General features: G+C 48.6%; 1 protein-coding gene across 1 annotated transcript in view; it reads left to right on the top strand.

Annotated features, from left to right (window-relative positions):
• The window catches only part of LAMC1 (laminin subunit gamma 1), a 70250-nt gene extending 53460 nt beyond the window's left edge, over nucleotides 1–16790 (top strand). The window contains exons 10-28 of the mRNA XM_071565908.1: nucleotides 14–203; nucleotides 458–570; nucleotides 1875–2096; nucleotides 2190–2378; nucleotides 3710–3955; nucleotides 4262–4415; nucleotides 4861–5003; nucleotides 5840–6018; nucleotides 6169–6325; nucleotides 8594–8799; nucleotides 9172–9251; nucleotides 9597–9734; nucleotides 9896–10040; nucleotides 10389–10538; nucleotides 10937–11051; nucleotides 11374–11573; nucleotides 12780–12938; nucleotides 13425–13524; nucleotides 13903–16790. Of these exons, the coding sequence (XP_071422009.1) occupies nucleotides 14–203; nucleotides 458–570; nucleotides 1875–2096; nucleotides 2190–2378; nucleotides 3710–3955; nucleotides 4262–4415; nucleotides 4861–5003; nucleotides 5840–6018; nucleotides 6169–6325; nucleotides 8594–8799; nucleotides 9172–9251; nucleotides 9597–9734; nucleotides 9896–10040; nucleotides 10389–10538; nucleotides 10937–11051; nucleotides 11374–11573; nucleotides 12780–12938; nucleotides 13425–13524; nucleotides 13903–14159 (3143 nt within the window). The 3' untranslated portion in view covers nucleotides 14160–16790. The remainder of the gene's footprint in view (nucleotides 1–13; nucleotides 204–457; nucleotides 571–1874; nucleotides 2097–2189; nucleotides 2379–3709; nucleotides 3956–4261; nucleotides 4416–4860; nucleotides 5004–5839; nucleotides 6019–6168; nucleotides 6326–8593; nucleotides 8800–9171; nucleotides 9252–9596; nucleotides 9735–9895; nucleotides 10041–10388; nucleotides 10539–10936; nucleotides 11052–11373; nucleotides 11574–12779; nucleotides 12939–13424; nucleotides 13525–13902) is intronic.
• The last annotated feature ends 2928 nt before the right edge of the window (nucleotides 16791–19718 follow it).

Raw genomic sequence — 19718 nt, 5'->3', positions numbered from 1 at the left:
CTTACCCTTTCAGGCAAGTTCTTGGGCAACCAGGTTTTGAGTTACGGGCAAAACCTGACCTTCTCCTTCCGCGTGGACAGACGGGACACGCGGCTCTCCGCAGAGGACCTGGTCCTGGAAGGGGCTGGGCTGAGAGTGTCGGTGCCTCTCATTGCCCAGGGCAACTCCTACCCCAGTGAGAATGCACAGACCTACACCTTCAGGTACAGTGGGAGCAACTGGGAGAGATCCCAGTGTGCCTCTGGCCTCTGAACTTTTGAGGAAACCAAGATCATTAATTTCAGCTGGGAAGAGTGTTCTTACCAGGTTAATTTTCACTCGCCGTCTGGCAGTGTTGCGTAAGCGAATGTCAGTGATGTTGCAACAGCATTCTGCCCTTGGGAAGGGGCCTTTGAAAGGCTGCAGCTGTTCACATCTGAAAGCTGTGCTGCTGCTGATGCATGGCTCTTCTCCCCAGGCTCCACGAGGCTACAGATTACCCCTGGAGACCTACTCTGACAGCATTTGAGTTCCAGAAGCTTCTCCAGAACTTGACTTCCATCAAGATCCGCGGGACGTACAGTGAGAGAAGTAAGTCACTGAGCAGAACGTTGCAGAAGAGGGGGCAGACTCCTGGTGTAGTGCTTGGATTACTTCACTGTAGGGCTGTAAATAGCTGTGGTAGTTTATTTGGCAAAGCTTGTGCCAATGGATTTTCACCTGGTCTTCCTATGTAACAGCTTCTCCCAAGCCTCATGAAGAGGATATGGGGAAAAAAAGTGCTGTCTTTGAGGGGCTGGAAGCTCAACACTCATCACCTGCTGATTCTTTGCTTCTAAACATGGGGATTTTGCTCTGTTGCATAGCCACTGTCTTCTAGATTGGTAAAAATACATAGTACAGAGTCCTGAAGGATGTTGGGGGAGAGATTTGGAAGCTTACAACACTTACCCACAGTTTTTGCTACACTGGGAGTGGTTACATCCCCTCTGTTTCTAGGTCTTGCCTTGACATGGCAGATGGGAAGGATGAGGTCTTGAAAGTGCTGCCAGTGCAGAACTTGAGTGAAAACTCCTCATTATGAGGGTTTATAAGAAGTCAGGCATGAATTAGGAGCACAAATGTGTCCTTGAGTGTTGTATGATGAAGAATTTTTCAGAAAGAAGCAAGGGATGAATTTACATTTGGGGAAGGTTGGAAAGCTGCAGATGTTTCCAGTAGAGGCTTCTAAAGAGGAGTGTGAGGTCGTAAAATGGAGGGGAGGAAAGGTGTGGAGTAAACCATGCCCTGAGTGCTGTAGCCACTGCTAATATGAGGTTGCTGAGGCTCTGCTCAGTGCACTGGAGCTGCGGCAGTGGTACAAACACAGTGGTATAAGTTAAAAGCCAGCTATGTTGCGTCTGGGCTCTGTTTTGCTTCAGGGAAGGGGTTGGGAGAAGAGAGGGGAAGCACTGAAATGCCAGAGGAAAGAATGGCTAGAGAGGAATAGCTGAAGAGTTTGCCCCAAGGCATGGTTTGCAGACGGTGTATTAAAATTGCTGGAGAGGTGGTCTGTCCTGTCTTGAAAGACTGGAATTGGTTTTGGTATTTGATGTGGAAATGGAAACTAAACACATGTAAAATACAACTTAATTTTAACTGACTGTACTTGCTCACCTGCTGTTCTCAACATCCTCCGCTGTTATTCTCATATTTCCTGCTCTGTGCGTGCCCTTTATGAGCTCTGTTGAATCTTTCCTTATATGTCTGAACCTTCCTGGAGGATTTTACTTCTTGATTCACCTCACCAACTGCAAGCACCCACCTGTCTGTCCCTTGTACCCTTCAGCTGTGTGTTTTGGGAGGTGCTGGTGAGAGCCTTTGTGGTTACAGAGTTTCCCTTTGTTGCTTTCTAGGTGCCGGTCACCTGGATGATGTCACCATCACAAGTGCTCGTCCTGGACCTGGCGTGCCCGTGGCCTGGGTGGAGAGCTGCTCCTGTCCAGTGGGGTATGAGGGGCAGTTCTGTGAGCGCTGCACCTCCGGGTACCGGCGAGAGACCCCGAGCCTGGGGCCCTACAGCCCCTGTGTGCCCTGCACGTGCAACGGGCACAGCGAGACCTGCGATCCTGAGACGGGTGAGAGGCGCTGACAGAACGGGAGGCAGCAAGAGTGGTTCTTCCCTTCTGGATTGGATGATGAAACAAACCCCATGTCCCTCTCTGTTCCAGGCGCGTGCAATTGCAGGGATAACACGGCAGGGTCTCACTGTGAGAAGTGCAGGGATGGGTATTACGGCGACGCAACGGCCGGCACAGCCTCAGACTGCCGGCCCTGCCCCTGCCCGGGCGGCTCCAGCTGTGCCATCGTGCCCCGCACCAAGGAGGTGGTGTGCACCAGCTGCCAGGCTGGCACTACAGGTGTGTTCCTACACAAAAAGTCTTTTTCCACATCCCCATGCCTGTGGAAATACGTCTCTTGTTGGTTCTGGGACTCTGATCCACAATGTGCAGCACTGAAAGCTTCTGTGTCTTCTGGGTCCAATCCTTCTCCCTTCCTCAGCCCTGTTTTCTGTTCTGTGTGAGGCTCAGGGCTTTCCATGTTCTTCATGCCTGTCTCTTGAGAAGAAAAGAGCAACAATGGCTTGATCTGTGCAGTCTGACCATTTTTATGCTATGTAGGTGAGCCGTGCTGGCTTCTCATAGAGCTCTGTAGTTGCACAGTGTTGGGCAGAAAGTAGATTTAAAAGAGCCAGGAAGGTGGGTCAGAGTGAAATAAATTTAGAAGATGCAGTTTGCCAGCCAGAGAGGCACTGCAGGATGCTTCCTAGGAAAAGTGAGAAGGCTGCAGTGACTCACAAATACGGCCCAAAAAAATTGAAGATCAAGCTAGTGCTCAGCAGTTTTTTAAAGAGAAATATATGAATGGATAAAGATCTTTTTTCTTAGCAGTAAGCTGTGTAATCCAGGCATACAGCTGAATTGTTAAGCAGTTGTTTTCTCTGCCTACAAGCATTAAGGAAGCCTTAGGATGGCTGGCAGCCTCCTTGCTTCTCTGCTGATTTGTTTTTTATGCCTGGCATGGCAGAGTCCAAAGTACAGAATACCTGTGAATGCTTGGAATGCTTAGAAGAGCCCCTGACCAGGGGGGATTCCCATGGGTGCCACTGCATCAGGAACCAAAGCAGAGTCCAGGGGCCCAGGTTCTTGCAGCTAAGGTGTCTCTAGAAGCTCATATTTACTTGTCATTGTGTGATTGTACAAGATTTTCACCTGTTTCATGCCATCTTTTTAGGATATGAGGGAAAAGAGGACTTGTGTGCAAGAACTGCCTAACAAACAGAATTTATAGCTGGCTAGGGAGGTCAGGTCTGCAGTAAGTGTAGAGATCTGCTGAGTTGGACGCTTCAGTGGCTGCCCATGGAGGTTTGGCACATCTCATTGGCAGTGGAGCTTCCCGGAGTGGTGATGCCACACAGAGCTCTACCTGTTTAAAACGCTCAAATTAACAACAAATTACAGCAAATAAGTTTGGCTTATAGGGATTGGAGGGAAAGGAGGAGTGGGAATAACTCATAATGCAAAATTCCAGTGAAACAGCAGCTTGAATTTGGAGATGGGGAGGGATTTATGTCTGACCCCAACAGGAGGATGAAAGAGCAGGAAACTGGAAAGGGACTGCCAAGGAGACCTGTATGGGATGGCAGCAATGGGCTTTGTGCTGCAGCACCTGTGTCTGTGTTGTGTCCCAGGCAAGAGGTGCGAGCTGTGTGACGATGCCTATTTTGGGGACCCTCTGGGTGAGAACGGTGCAGTGAGGCCCTGCCGGCTCTGCCAGTGCAACGACAACATTGATCCCAATGCCGTGGGCAACTGCGACCGCCAGACCGGGGAGTGCCTCAAGTGCATCTACAACACCGCCGGCTTCTACTGTGACCGCTGCAAGGACGGCTTCTTTGGCAACCCCCTGGCCCCCGATCCTGCTGACAAGTGCAGAGGTCAGAGCTGGGTCCTCCTGAGTTTGACAGTGGTTTGTCCCCGAGAGCTGCTCTTGGGACACAAGGTCAGGCTGTCGCTTGTGCCTGTCTCAGCGATGTGTGGCTTTACCCTGGTTCGGTGGTTTGAGCTTGTTAAAATCCTTGTGTTTGTGGGTGCTTACTGCTGTTGAAGCAGAAGCATTGTGTGATGCAGGGTCTGGGCTGCCACGTGGTTTGGATCCAGGCACATTTAGGGACCGGTGAGTACCAACACGACAAGGGACTTCTAACTTTGTGCATGTTTGTCCATCCGTTCTATTTTTGCAGCTTGTCACTGCAATCCCTATGGCACCGTGAATCAGCAGACAAGCTGCAATCAAGTGACTGGGCAGTGCGAGTGCCTGTCCCATGTCACCGGGAGGGACTGCAGTGCCTGTGAGCCAGGATTCTTCAACCTCCAGAGTGGACGTGGCTGTGAGAGGTGATGTTTGCCTTGGCTTGGGGCAAAGAGCCTGGTTTTGGAGGGTCTGTGCTTCCTTTGTGCAGCAATGTGGTGTTTGTCACAAGTAACTGGTGTGCCTCGATGCTGCTGTGGATGGGGAAGAGCAGCGGTCAGGGAGTGGCTATTAAGGCTGTGCAAAAGGCCTGACTTATAAATAGCTTTATAAAGAGCTCTAAATCAGGGTTTTAAATAGAAAACTGCCACATGACTCTGTGATTGTAGCAGCAGGTCATGGGTTCCCTTTTTAGTGCAGGCAGTAAGTGACCTTGCACGGTTCGAAGGCTCAGAGCCTCGCCTGCCACAGCTGTGCGGCGAGAAAAGCGACTTTGGGCAAATACACACACTGAGCTGTGCCCCCTTCAGAGAGGCACTTCACCCGTGTGTCCCTTCTGTGCCATGCCTGATGTGTGTCTGCCTCCCCCAGGTGCAACTGCCACGCGCTGGGCTCCACCAACGGGCAGTGTGACATCCGGAGCGGGCAGTGCGAGTGCCAGCCGGGTGTTGCCGGCCAGCACTGCGACCGGTGCGAGGGCAACCACTTTGGCTTCGGCTCCGAAGGCTGCAAACGTGAGTCTGAGAGGCCACAGCGAGGCAGGTGGGAAGGATCTTGCACACCCAGCCTTGCTATTGCTTTCCTCCTGTCTCTGGGAAGGTACTTTCTTACCACGCTCTTCATCACAAAAGTTGGCACTTTTGCGTCCACGTCCTGCATGGTGAAATTTATCTTCGTGCTACAGTTTATCCCTTTTTGTTATCTTTTTCTTATCTAACTTATTGGATAGGCAACTTATTGGATAGGCAACTTATTGGATAGGCAACTTATTGGATAGGCAACTTATTGGATAGGCAACTTATTGGATAGGCAACTTATTGGATAGGCAACTTATTGGATAGGCAACTTATTGGATAGGCAACTTATTGGATAGGCAACTTATTGGATAGGCAACTTATTGGATAGTCACCTCTGTTTGGTGTAAATACATTCTCTGAATCTTGGCCTGCAACAGTTCTGTTCCTCATTGTTAAATCTGCACAGCTACTCTGCATATGGCCGCAATATACAGATTCTGTCTTGAGGAGCAACAAATTGAAAAACAGGATGATCCAAACTTTCCTCATCGATATCCCTGCCTGTAAACAGCAGGAAGATGAACTGCAGTTGGTTACAGTGAAATGGGGTAGAGCAGTGCTTTGTGGGAGAGGCAGCAGCAACACTGAACACACACCATGAGTGTCGAGTCCCACTTGTGTGTAGGAGCACCGCAGTCAGGAGTGGGGTCCAACTGTGGGTTGGTGCCCTGTAGCTCTTGCAGATGTTTCAGGGTATTGAGGGTATGCTGTCACCCTGGGGGTTTAGGGTGTTTCTGCCTCTCCTCCAGTGTGACAGGTTTAAATTCCCACAGCCTGTGACTGTGACCCCGAGGGCTCGCGCTCCCTGCAGTGCCGGGAGAACGGCCGCTGTGAGTGCAAGGAGGGCTTCGTGGGCAGCCGCTGCGACCAGTGTGAGGAGAACTACTTCTACAACCGCTCGTGGCCGGGCTGCCAGGAGTGTCCAGCCTGTTACAGATTAGTGAAAGACAAGGTAAGGCCAGGAGCTGCTGTTGGTAGCACTGGAGACGGCAGCACGTGCCTGCTCGTGCAGCATTTACTCCCTGGCTGTTGAGGCTGCTGAAAGCAGAGGCGCTCGGGGTGCTCCGCTGTGTCCCAGCTGTGCTCTGTCCCTCCTGTGCAGGTGGCGGAACAACGCGAGAGGCTGCGGGAGCTGGAAAATCTCATAGCAAATCTGGGTACAGGAGAAGAAGCTGTTACTGATCAAGCCTTCGAAGAGAGGTTGAAGCAGGCAGAAAGAGAAGTTACGGAGTTGCTGCACGAAGCACAAAAAAGCAAAGGTGAGTTGACCTGATCAGGCAAGGACCAACTAAAGGAGTTCTTTGCCTGATGTTCTTGTTCCCGTTGGACACAGCGTGTTTTATTTCAAGCCTGTGCTGTGCTCCAGGACTGACAGCAATTTCTGATAGCACTGAGTCTCAGTGTGTGTTGTTATCAGAACAACAGTGCCTGTGCTTTTATCCTTGCTGCTCTCCCAGCAGTCTCTGTTGTACATGCAAAGTAAAGATCTGCCCCTAGCTCCATACAGATACAAGTGTTCTACATGTTAGCCTGTTCTCCATGTGCATACAAGGGCTTTATTTGTTAAATGAACAGAAGACCTTCCAGCATACTTGTTATGCTTATAAATTTGCTCAGACACCTTGGGATCAAATAGTTCTTGTTAGGATATCATCAGTGATCAGAATGAAGCCTTCAAGATCCTACTGGCAAGCTTAATAATCTCGCCACAAAGTGTAGAAAGTTCTGAAGATTGCTGTTGTGGTGGCCTTTAGCTGTTTTTCCTGTTAAACTGTGCTTCAAATTGATTCTTTTATTGTCACCTCTACCACAGGATGTCTGTGAGCAGGATGTTCGTCACATCTGTGACAGTAATTTGTATAAGATGATGTGTGTTTTAGAGAAGGGAAACCTGAAGAAGACTATTGACTTTGCAGTAAAAGATATTCCCCTGGGAGTTAAATCGGTGATTTCAGACCCCTTTGGGAAAATCTATCCCCTTTGTGTGAAGCTGGAAAAAAGCTGATACACATCTGTTGCTGAGTTTGCTTGGGAAGATTCCTGCCAATGGAAATGATGGCTGAGCTGAAGCTCTTATTGGCTTTAGCTGAGGTAGATTTACACTGCCTGCTTGGCATCCATGCCTAGACAATAGTCCCACATAAGGGGGTAGAAGTTTAAGTATTGAAGAAAGGTGAGAGAAAGGATTGGGGTTTTGTGTTGTTATTTTAGATCTTTCTTTCCATGTCTTAGAATCATAGAATCATTTAAGCTGGAAAGACCTCTGAGATCAAGGCAAGCTGCTAATCCAGCACTGCCAAGTCTGCCACTAAACTCTGTCCCCAGGTCCACATCTACATGTCTTTTAAATCCCTCTAGGGATGGTGATTTCACACTTCCCTGGGCAGCTGTGCCAGGACTCAACAACCCTTTCAGTGAAGAAATTTTTCCCACTATCCAATCTAAACCTCCCCTGGCACAGCCTGAGGTGGTTCCCTCTCCTCCTGTCCCTTGTTCTCTGTGAGCCCAACCCCTCCCCGGCTCCCCCCTCCTGGCAGGGATTGCAGAGCCAGAAGGTCCCCCCTGAGCCTCCTTTTCTCCAGGCTGAGCCCCTCCAGCTCCCTCAGCTGTTCCTGCTGCTCCAGCCCCTTCCCAGCTCCATTGCTCTTCCATGAGAGGGCAGGTTAAATGCAACAAAAGCTACTCTTGGAAAAATCTATAGGAGTTATTCGTGGTTTTCTATGTAGGATGTTTTTGAAATGTGTTAAATGTTCATGTTCAATACTTAAGATGTGCTGCAAGGTCAAGGTATTTGGGGAAAACCTTAATTTTGGAGGCCTGCAGGCTTCTGATTGTACTTCATCCCTTGATAATGTTCTCAGCTTTTCAAAAGTGACTGCCCCTGCTAATGGGGCACGTGCTCCATTACTAAGGTGCTATTCTGGGGAGTTGCCTGGTGGTCCAAAAGTCTGGGGAAGTTTGAGGGGCTCCTAAGTCCTACATATGAGAGAACCAAGGCTCTGTCCAGCCAGCTTTTGTCACCCCATGGGTTTAGGGGTGAGTTTGGAGGGGGTTACTTTTCCACACATCTCCCTGTGGAGACTGTCTGGCTTGGGAACAGCCACTGCTGCCCAAAGCGGAGAATAATGTGCAACCCCACTATTCCTCCATCTCTGCAAACTTTCTAGGGAGTTAGTAGAATTCTCAAAGCACACATTTCATACCTCTTGAGGAGCACCTCTGTTGTCATTTTAAGTCAATGACGGAGGTGAAAAGTGATTCTGAACACAAAATCCCTCATTGGAGTCGGTTCCAACACCCAGCAGGATAGTCTTATTAGCAGTTAATGGCTTTTCATTTCTCATATTTGATGCACATTCTGATGGTGACTTTGATCTCCAGCTGAGTGACTTGTGAAACAGCTTTGCTGGTCCCCTTTCATAGGGGATTAACCTGCCAGTACGGTGCCTGCAGCGTGAGCTGCTGCTCCAGCTTCCCCTCCTGCTGTAATTAATTTTGCTTCCTCTCTCTCATATTTTGTGTTTCAGACGTGGATCAGGGCCTCATGGACCGTCTCAAGGACATCAACAGCACACTGGCAAATCAGCTGAACAGGCTGAGGAACATCCAGGGCACGGTGCGGGAGACGGAGAACCTGGCGGAGCAAGCGCGGGTGCGGGTGGAGGACACCGAGGACCTCATCAGCTTGGCCTCTGATATGCTGGAGAAGGCAAAGGTGGCAGCTGACAACGTGGTGAGTGTGCTGCTGACATCCCACAACGCTGGGAGAGGAGAGGGCCTTTCCCTCTGTGCCCTCTGGTGTGTTTCTCTGCTTGGTGTCTTTCTCATATAGCAAATCTGCACCTAGATCATGGAAATAAAAAAGGGAAGGTCACCAGTGTCTGTCAGAGATTGTCTTAGTCCCTGCTCAAAGAATCCAACATAAGATCTCCTAAATAAACATCAGCACCTTTGTGTTAAAGGATAACCCCTAGTTAAGAAAGACCTCTAGAGAAGTCAGAAGTAGGTTAGACACATGTCTAAGCATTTAGATCATGACAATAAATATTTAAAGCAAAGATGAAAAAAGAGCTTTAAGAATTTTTTTTGCCCTTTCTTTTTCCAGTCCATTACACCTCCAGAGCAAAGTGGGGACCCCAACAACATGACTCTGCTGGCAGAAGAGGCCCGTAAACTGGCAGAAAGGTAGGCTGGGCAGGGCACACTCCTCGTGGGCTGCATCAGGGCTCTGCTCTGCCCTGCCAGGGAGTGCACAATTTAATGTGCTGGGTAGGAAAAATCCACCCTGTGCTGAGTAAAAGTCTGTCCCTGTGGGGTCATGCCTGTGTGGCATTGAGGGCAAACACCAGAGACGTGAACAAGGGATGTGACAATTGTTTTCCATTGCAAGTGTTTCAGCATCATTCATTGCAATTGTTTCAGTGTCTCCCATATTTAAATCTGGGAAAAGTAAGAAAGAATAAAATCTGAGGATAGAAACTATTGCCTGGCAAATTTAATGGCATTATTTTTCCCCATAATCTTGTCCAGGCACAAAAAAGAAGCTGATGAGATTGTTCGTATAGCCAAGGCTGCAAATGATACTTCTACAGAAGCATATCAACTGCTGCTGAAGACCCTGGCTGGAGAAAACCAAACTGCAATGGACATTGATGAGCTCAACCAGAAGTGAGTCAGTAACAGAAAATTGGGTTTATTTCATGGCTTTAGAGCAGTGCTAGAAACTAAGGGGTTTATGAGAGTTGGTTTTCAATTTCTTAGCCTCTCTACTCTCTTGTTCAGTTCTACAAAAACTGTTGTAGCACAACTGGATCCTTGTGGTTTTCTAGGTATAACCAAGCAAGGAATATTTCTCGAGACCTAGAGAAACAGGCCAACAAGGTGCTTGCTGAGGCAGAGGAAGCTGGAAACAGAGCCCTGCAGATCTATGCTAATCTCACCAGCCTGCCTACAGTGGATTCCACGGGGCTGGAGGTACGTGTGTGTGGGCAGCATCACGTGTAGTGTTCCCTCAAGATTCCAGGTTGCTGACATACCTTGCATGTGTTCTGCTAATGCTCTCTGCATGAGAACAGTCTGTGGAATTTTTGTCCATCTAGGCATGATCCAGGCTGTGCTTTCCAACTTGTACACAGTAGATTTAAAGGCAGAAAACCACCTACATAAACCTCCACTTCCCCTAGTCTCTGAAGGACAGAAATCTGAGTGAAATGTTGTTTGCCAAACCTCTTGGCTTGAATGGAGAAGTGCAAAAATCTGCCACCTGTTCAGAAATTCTTTAACACTCAGGAGTCTGCATTTGTTTCTGATTTCCACCTGCAGAATGAAGCAAATAAGATCAAGAAGGAAGCAGAGGAATTAGATCAGCTAATTGCCAGGAAGCTGAAAGATTATGAGGACTTGAGAGAAGACATGAAAGGAAAGGAGCTGGAAGTAAAGAACCTCTTGGAGAAAGGGAAGACAGAGCAGCAGGTCAGTTCTGCTTTGTGCAGGCTTTTGTTTCCTGAAAAAAGCCAAAGGAAAACAGGTAACTGTCCCAGATGTGGAAGATTTGGTCTTATTCAGTCTAGTCGTATTGCTGCTTGTTAATTTTGAGAATGCTGAAGAGTGGTCCCAGAAAGGAGATGCAGAAGGCTGTTGAAAGCAACAGCATTGAGGCTGTATGGGGAAATAGGGGATATTTGCCACGTGTGGTGTCAGCCTTGTATTCAGAGCAGTCTTCCAGAAGTAGCTACATTCACCTGGCCTCAGAGGGAGCACTGCTGTTCTGGATGGTGTTGGTGTTCCAGGCTGAGCAGTGCTTTTTGTCACACCCCAGTTGTTGTCCCTCACAAGGTGAGAATATGCTGAGATGTGTCATATCTCCCCAGACTGCAGACCAGCTCTTGGCTCGAGCAGATGCAGCGAAAGCCCTGGCTGAAGAGGCTGCTCGGAAGGGCAATGGCACACTGCAGGAGGCCAACACCATCCTCAGCAACCTGAAAGGTAAAGAGGAACCACTTGCAGTGAATCATTCAACTCTGGTGTGACAAGTCACGTGGCAGGAGGGTATCCTGCTTAAACAGGCCATGCTATTGCCTGTACCTGAGTGCTGGGTGGGTTCTTTGGGCTTGTTGTTCTTCAAAGCAAAAAATGTGTTTTCAGTGACTGGAAATCTCCCTTTGAGTTCCTTATGTAGCATCAGAAGTTGGGAGAGCTGATGCCAGTTTGCTCTTGGTCTCTCCAGTGTCACGTTGGCAAACCCTGGGTAGTTTGGTCAAACACGCACCCTGAGGCTCTTGGTAAGGATCTGTTTTGCCCTCCTCAGACTTTGACAAGCGTGTGAACGATAACAAGACGGCGGCGGAGGAGGCGCTGAAGAAGATCCCTGCCATCACCCAGACCATCGCCGAGGCCAACAACAAGACGCGCCAGGCGGAGCTGGCGCTGGGCAATGCTGCGGCCGATGCCCGTGAGGCCAAGGCCAGGGCAGATGATGCTGAGAAAATCGCCACTTCTGTTCAGAAGGTGAGTCCTCAGCAGTTCTGAAGCTACACCTCCTCAGGATGTTGGTGTGTAACTGTGTAAACTCTGTTCCAGTATCTCCTGGTGAGCCACATGTGCTTTCTGCTGTATCCCCCTGTAAAGTAAACAATAAATACACAGAGGGGTAAGGACACAGACCAATGTGATCAAGTGAATGCCATTTATTACAAACTGCACACGGTTTATATAGAGTGAAGGCCATGTTCAGTTGGCTAAATTGAACCTCACACCATCTAACTTCAGATTCTAATTGGTTATAATCCATATCTCAAAAGTTCATTGTTCTAGTGAAATCATCCTGACTGTTTTCAGTAACATCTCCGGTGTCCTGTGGGAAACCTGAGGAGTTCTCATGAAAAACTTCTGGGGGGTTGCTAAGAACTCCTAGGGAGTGATTTCTCTTTTACCAGTCTGCAGCAGCTGTGGCCTTGCTGCTTCTCAGCTGATATCTGCCTTCAGTCTCACAGGGCCTATATAGGTCTGAATTGCTCACCTTTGATTTTTCTGTACCAACACCCCTGTGGTGGTTTTAGCTTTAGTTTTAGCTAGGCCTCAGTTTAGCAGTCTCAGAGAATCTATGTAGATTAGGAGAGACAGGTATCACCTGACTGAAGTAACCAAAGAAATATTTCATACCAGATGACGCAAACCTGAGATACGAATACAGTAGAGTAGGAAGGAGTGTTTTCTCAGTTCCATCATGGTTGCAGTAGAGGCAGGACACTCTGCTGCTGTCCCGCTGTGCTGGGCCTTGGCTGCTGCCCACTGCTACTTCACATTTTGTTTTAGTTCAGGGAAGTAGAAACATTTTATTGTTATTCTCTTTCTTTTGCTTCGCTGGATGTCTTTTGAAGTGCTTTATGAATCTAGAGTAATGAAATCTGTTTTCAGTGGGAGGTAGAAAATTGTTGTTATATCTAACTTGTGTGTGTTATATTGTAGTTTTAATTTTCTCTTTTCTGTATAAATATATATAATTAGTTCAAGTTTAACCCTGTTTTGGGGTTTTTTCCTTTCCTCCCTTTTCTCAGCAGGGGGGAGGGAGGCTTTGACTCTGTATTGGGCAATTGGCATTTTGCCAGCCCCACATGTGGGCACGATAGGAAATCGGTGCATTTGGATGGAAGGGATTGAAGAGGTTGTGCACCTTCATCCCCTTTTCCCATCCTCTCCCCCTTGCTGGCTTAGAGTGCTGCTGCTACCAGGGCTGAAGCCGACAAGACTTTCGCTGACGTGACGGGGCTGGCCAGGGAGGTGGATGACATGATGAAGCAGCTGCAGGATGCAGAGAAGGAGCTGAAGAGGAAGCAGGAAGATGCTGAGCAGGATATGATGATGGCAGGCATGGTAAGTAGTGCTGGCAGGTGACAGCAGTGGCCAGGAGCTGCCTTCTCTCCACTGTCCTGGCCATGCAAGCTTTCCTCCTGCTCTCCCTCTGCTAGGTCCAGCCAGTATTCAAACTCTTCCAAGTTTTAAGAGGGATTGAAAACATGAGGCAAGCTCTGGTGCATCAGCATAGGCTCCCTGCTGCAATTTGAGAGCCAGTTTTCTTAATGTCACATTTTCCTTTGATTTCAACTGAAACCTGACTGTAGATCTGTTGACTCTGCTCTGACTTTCCTTGCAAAATCCTGCTTAGTTCTCAGGGATATCCTGGAAGAACCAGGAAACAGATTATTTGAAGATAGTCTCTCCAGCATTGTGATGAAGATCTCAGTGTATGAGTGTTATCCTGCAGTGAGGAGCCAGCGCTGTGGGTGACTGCTTGGGCAGAGGCAACAGTTTTGTGATCCCTACACCTTTTCTTGTGCTCTCATTTTTCACACCCTGCAGGCCTCACAGGCTGCCCAGGAGGCAGAAGATAATGCCAGGAAAGCGAAGAACTCTGTGAACAGCTTACTCACTGTCATTAATGAAATGCTGGATCAATTAGGTAGGACTGTCCTTAATGTGGCCTATGCCTTTGAGTGTTTTCCTGATGCTGTGTGCTGGCTTCCCTGCCAGTGCTGTGCAGGGAATCAAATGGGTCTGTTGACCTTATGAAATGGGGTTTGTGTGGTTTTGGCAAGGACTTGGGGTTTTCCCTTTGCTGGGGTAGCCTCAGATCTCGCTGTGCAATGTTCAGTGGTGGTTTTCTGCAAGCTGAGGATACTGAAGGTGTCACCCACGTGGTGGGTTCTGTTTTAAGTGATGTCTCTAATGCAGAGAATGGCCTGATGGAGGTCTGGCTGGGGCTCAGCTGTGTGAGCACCCAAACCCAGGGCAGAAAAGGGATTTTAATGCATTTCACTATTATCTTACGGCTTTTCAGGGCAACTGGAGACGCTGGACTTGAACAAACTGAATGAAATTGAGGGTACCCTGAACAGTGCCAAAGACCAGATGAAAGAAAACAACTTGGACCAGAAAGTGTCTTTCCTTGAGCGAGAAGCCAAGAAGCAAGACGATGCAATACAGGCCTACAACAGGGACATTGAAGAGATCCTGAAGGACATTAGCAACCTGGAAGACATCAGGAAGACCTTGCCATCTGGCTGTTTCAACACCCCGTCCATTGAAAAACCCTAAGGGTGTGCTGGGGGTGGAGGGTGTTCCCCCTGAGCGGTGGTTTGGCTATGGAGTGCCTTAACACACAATACCTTCTCCAAATCCCCAACTCTTCGCTGCTCGCAGCCACTGTTTTCTTTTCAAATCAGGATAAGTTGAAAGATATTTTTTTTTAATTTTTTTTTTGAGAAGCAAATTAAATATCCGTCTTTGGGCATCAAAGGGGTTTTTTTATATAGATTGTTTTCCTGAGCACTCCGCCTTTGTCCTTCCTCAGACACAGTTTCCCTTTGATTAGTGCAAGGATGAGAGATGCTCTGGACTCTTTATACTGTGGTTCAGAAATAACCATGTGAGCTGTATACAGCAAGGCAAAACTAACCCAACTTTCTCTCCTCTCTTCTCCCTTTGAAGTCCTCAGTCCTGGAGCTCTCTGTTCCTATAAAGGAAAGGGATGGCTACCAAAGTATTACTGTAATGGCCAGTATAGCTGCACTCTCAGATCTCTTGTTCCCAACTTCTAACCCTGTGAATTTATTTTTTCATCCTTACCTAGTGGCCAATCCGATGGCATTGGTAGCCTTTGACAAAATAGCTGAAGCCTCTTTCTGAAATGTTTTCTGTGATGATGCATCACTCTGAGGAAAAGGCAGCCTCTGATTGGAGCTCTTTGGGAAGATGGGATACTGGTGGAGTGGTCGGTCTTTACTGGTGGAGTGGTGGGTCTTGCCAGCCCCACTCGTGGTCTGTGGAAAAGTTTTGGATCTGGTCTGCAAGCTGCTGCCTGCTGGTAGTCCAGACTGCCAGAGCATGGAAGCCATGAGCTGCATTCCCATCTGTGTTGCTACTGAATTGCCAGAGGATCTGTTGTTATGCTCAGAATGTCTGACTGACAGAGGAGTTTGTTCAAGCAGGGCAAGTCTTGCTGAAGAGGAGAGCTGCCATCCAGAGAGCTCCGACAGCTGCACTGGCCTTCACGCTGAATGTCTGTGGGTGGGGAAGGAAGGGGGCACGTCAGTGGAAATGGAAACGTCTGTCTTTCTCCCCATCTTTTTCCTGAAGGAGGACAGTGGCATTTTTATTATCTCCTGGCATTGCTCTGGCCTTTTGCCTGTTTGGAAGCTGGCAGGAAGAGCTGGAATTTTCCAGTGCCCTCCTTTCTTTTTGCCTCCTGGTCACCATAAGGCCACCGCAGCACAGGGACTTCAGGCCAGGCTCAGGTGGCAGCTCTGCATTTCCCAGCTCCCTGGCAGGCTCCCTGCCCAGGCAGTGCCTCCCAGTGCCTCCCAGCTGCTCACTGGTGCTGGGTGGGAGTGCCAGGGAGCCCCTCGCTGCGAGATGAGAGCATCCTCTGTGGCTCCCTCCTTGCCCCCAGCCTGGCATCCCTCCCCTCTCCCTGAGATCCAGTATATATCTATCCTTAAACACTATGCAACTTTGTATGTTTGCGTAGCGGGGAAGAAATTATTATCTGACACACACTGGTGCTATTAATTATTTCAAATTTATATTTTTTTGTGTGAATGTGATTTTTTTTTCCGTTTTTTTTTTTTTTAAATCATGATTATAGTGTGAGGAAGTCTCTCGTGTGTGCGTATGTGTGTGTAAATATACTCAGCCATATTTCCAGAGTGGCACAGCCTGGCCTCCTCTGTGTGCTTTCCCCTGTAGCCAGCGGGGTGCACGCACCATGTATCGCTTCTCTCCATATCACTTGGGATTTCTCCTAGCTGGGCTCCTGCCTTCTTCCTTCTCCTGTATCCTCAGCACCCATCAATAACCACTTTGCCTGTCAGGTGGATGCTTTCCAGCCCTCCCTGCAAAGCCAGTGCTGCCCCACGGTGCTCACAGCACCCCGTTTGTGTGCCTTGTCCCCTGAGATGTGCCAGCACAGGGACAGGAGCTGTGGCTTTGCAGCGGGGCTGTGAGGAGCTGTAGCACAGCTGGGAGACCAGACCCAGTGCTGAGGTGGTGGGAGAGCTGGATTTGGGGACATGCTGATACCACTGTGCGAGGCAGGAGGGTCAGTGCCCCCCTGGGGACCGACAGCGCTGCTGGGTGGGGGGTGTCTCACCAAACCCCACATCGCTCTGCACACCTTCCCTTAGAGATTCTGGCATTTCCCAGCTTGGGGTTTCCCTCCTGCCTGCAAATATCCCTGGAGGAGAGCTGGCTGGCTCACTGGCTGCTCTGGTCAGATGGCTGTAACCGCGTCACCTCTGCCAAGGCTGTGAGAAGAGCAGATGAAGATGCGCGCATGCCCTGGCTGACCTCAGGCCTAAGGTTTCCTGCTTTCTTGTTTTTTTTTTTCTTAAGCTGTTTTTAACAGAATTTTATTTTTAAATAAAAAAAGTCTTTATAAGCAATTTCTTAATCACTACTGCATTACAGCCATTATTCATTGTATAAGTCCAGTTATTTCTTTACGTAATGTGATGACGTGACAGCTGCTGGTGGAGTGCTGGGTGTCAGTCCCTTCACCACCTTGTTCCTGACTGTGGCCCCCTCAGTATGTGCCTTCACTCCAGCTTTTTTTGCCTTAATCTGTGGTCTTGCTGTCTGGGGCGGTGAACAAAATGCAACACTTGCAGTTTTTATGTATAAAACAGTATTTCTTATTTATAATAAAGTCTGAATATTTGTAACCCCTTATACCTTGGCATTCTTTTGAGTGTTGCTTTATTGTGGGGGCAGGTGCGGTGGGTATTGATGGGGATGTCTCAGTTGCAAGATGCATCTCTTGCTTCATTAGGTGACCTGTTTAAGGATGAGAAAAAGGGGAGAAGAAACTTGGAAATGGATGTGGTGGGTGCAGGTGGCCATAGGGATGATGGTTTCTCCCTGTGCCCACTGCTCCACTGCCATGGCTGTGATGGTTTTTAAGCTGCTGGTTTTTCAGGACTTAGTAAGATTATGTTGTTAGTGCTGCTGCTGTTGGAGCTGCACTGCCCTTCTGCAAAGCCCTGGAAAATTGGGGTGCATTTTTACCTTCTAAGTTTAAAATCCTTTTAGCTGAACATGTGGAAAAGGATGGGGCTCCTGGGGAGAAAAATGAAAATCCTGAATAAAGATAATGAAATTTCTGACTGGGAACTGCCATAAGTCTGGACACTCTGTGTTGTTCCTGGGTCCTGTCTGCCAGAGCCTGAGATAAATTTTATTCCTGAATTAAGTAAGTTTGTAAGGACAGATTACAGTGATAACAGACAAGGCTGTTCTGCAATCACACATGTCTTACAGCTCCAGCTGGATTTCTGTTACTTCCCTCAGCAGAGGAAAATTAACTTGCATCAGAGCTAATCCCTTCTCAACTGGTAAGTTCCTCTCGTTAATTTTTGTATTTCAGTTTGTCTGCTTTGAACTCTTCACTCTGTAGTTGCCACTAATGAATTTGTTTTCTAAAATAACTTTTTTTTAGCAGTATTGCTGTTGGGCAAATTCCAGCTTGCAAAATCTGTCTGAAACCTGAACAGTAGGGAGCAGTCAAGGAGCAGGGAACTGGGTGATGGGATGGTTCTGGTCTTGCATGAGTTGTAGGTTGACATGGGGGCTAAAATACTCAGTTTAGGAAGCAAGTCTGTGGCCTTCTTTGTGTTGTCAGGATTTTATGTTAATTTTTTCATGGGTATAGTGCCAGTCCATCTCAGAGGTGATCTTGAAGGAGGATGAGCTGTGCATTCCTGTGGTTTTCAGAGGTGATCCTCAAGGATACTGGAGGATGACAAGGTAAGAGTAACCTGAGTCAATACGCAGAGATGTGTCACAGGGAGGAGCAGACCCAGACCCAAGGGACCATGACAACGTTTTCCAGGTCACCAAAGTGTTTTACTGATGTTTTGAAGCCCAGTAGAGACACCCTCCCCAGATACTCTGCATGGACTGTGCCCAACTTCAGAGTGTGTGAGGAGGAGCCTTGCCAAGCCAATGGCCAAGCCTGCCTTCTGTGGCTTCTTCTGTAACTCCCTGTGGTTTTTCTCAGTACACAAGTTCAAGCTCCATAGTCTCTTGTTCTCTGGGAAGAAGGAGGTTGGCAGGGGGCAAGGAGGGCCTGGTGAGCAGATGGCAATGAGGAAGGGCCTGGACAAACCTGAGCCAGGTACTTTTTCCCATCTGGGGAGGACAGGGTATTGTTAGAAGTTAAAAAATGCTGGGAACAACTGGCTGGAGGAGGCAGTTCTAGTGCCCATTTGGATCTGAGGAAGGAGAGGACATAGAGCTGTCACAGGGAGCTGCCACTGTCCTGTGCTGCCCTTCTACAGATGTGACATGTTGGTCTGCATTCTGGTTAGTCTTCCTGGCTGGCTGCTGGCCTGACACCTTCAGTGTGTGCCCCCATCCCAGAAACATCAGGAATGCCATGTAAAAGATATCCCACAGAGGCTGGGCATGGGGGCAGAGAGGGGAATGCAGTGGGATGGAAATGCCTTCCCCCATTCCTGTGTCACCCTCGCTGGTTAAGGCAGGGCACTGGCGAGGCAAGGCCAGGGGTGATGGCAATTCCTTGCTGTGCCACTGCTGCTGCTGCCCTGCCCTGCCTGCTCCCTGCCTGCTCCCTGCCTGCCTCTGCCCATCCCGGTGAAGCCTCTGCCTGAACCATCTCTGCTGCTTTAGGTGGCTCTGGCTGATGTGAGGACTTTTTCCCAGGCCCCCCAACTGGCTGAGGAGAGACTGAGCTCCAGGCTCTGTTGCTGCACCAGTGTTTGGTGATATTACCACATCATGATCCCTGACTTTCCATGCTGGGGGAATCCCAGAGGATTTCCTCCTGGAGGATGCTCAGCTCAGACGGTCTCTTGCAAGAGAGGGAGGCTTGGGGACACCAGGGCTGCAAGGACATGTGCAGCATCATGGTGTCCTGAGCCACCAAATTGGTTTTTTTCCCTTAGTTACATCAATAAAAGGATTGCTTCAGGGTTTTCACACACTTGGCACTGCGACTAACAGGAAAATTCAGATAGTCACGGAGATTTAGACTGTCTTTGTAGTGGTTAATTCTACCACGGCCACCTCCTTGAGGACTGATGGAACTGGTGAGCACTTGCTGTGGTGTCCCTGCAGTGGCAGCTTTCTTGGCTCCATTGTGAGTGAACGTAGAACATCTTCAGAAGGACTTTTCTTGTGTTGCAGATTGAAAGACAAGGGCTCTCCAGTGAAGAAGAACTGTTGCACTGCAGTGTGTGATGAGCACCCCTACTCTTCATGCCTCCCTTTGCTTACACTTGGGCTCACTCCAAAGGTAGTATTTCTGTTAACCATGTTTGTATGAGACCTTTTCTGAAGGCAACCATGGGTTTTGATGGGCAGTGTTTGTTCTGTGGAGGGTGCTGGGCAGCTGGTTGTTGCAGTTTGGGTGTGCTTGGAAAATCAGGGCCCCAGAAGATTTATTTTCTGGTGGTCTCATGGCATGTGTAAGTGTGGTTTTCAGAGGGGATCTTGAAGGAGGATGAGGCACACATTCCTGTGGTATCCAGAGATGATCCTGAAGGATGGTGGAGGATGACGAGGTAAGAGTAACTTGAGTAAATATGCAGAAATGACTGGGGAGTGAGCTGTGCCAGGGCCTTGTTTACACAGTGGGGT

The sequence above is a fragment of the Pithys albifrons genome, chromosome 10, assembly GCF_047495875.1.
Source record: "Pithys albifrons albifrons isolate INPA30051 chromosome 10, PitAlb_v1, whole genome shotgun sequence".
NCBI lineage: Eukaryota > Metazoa > Chordata > Aves > Passeriformes > Thamnophilidae > Pithys > Pithys albifrons.
Note: the sequence above shows the minus strand (reverse complement) of the source record. Positions and strands in the feature narration are given on the sequence as shown.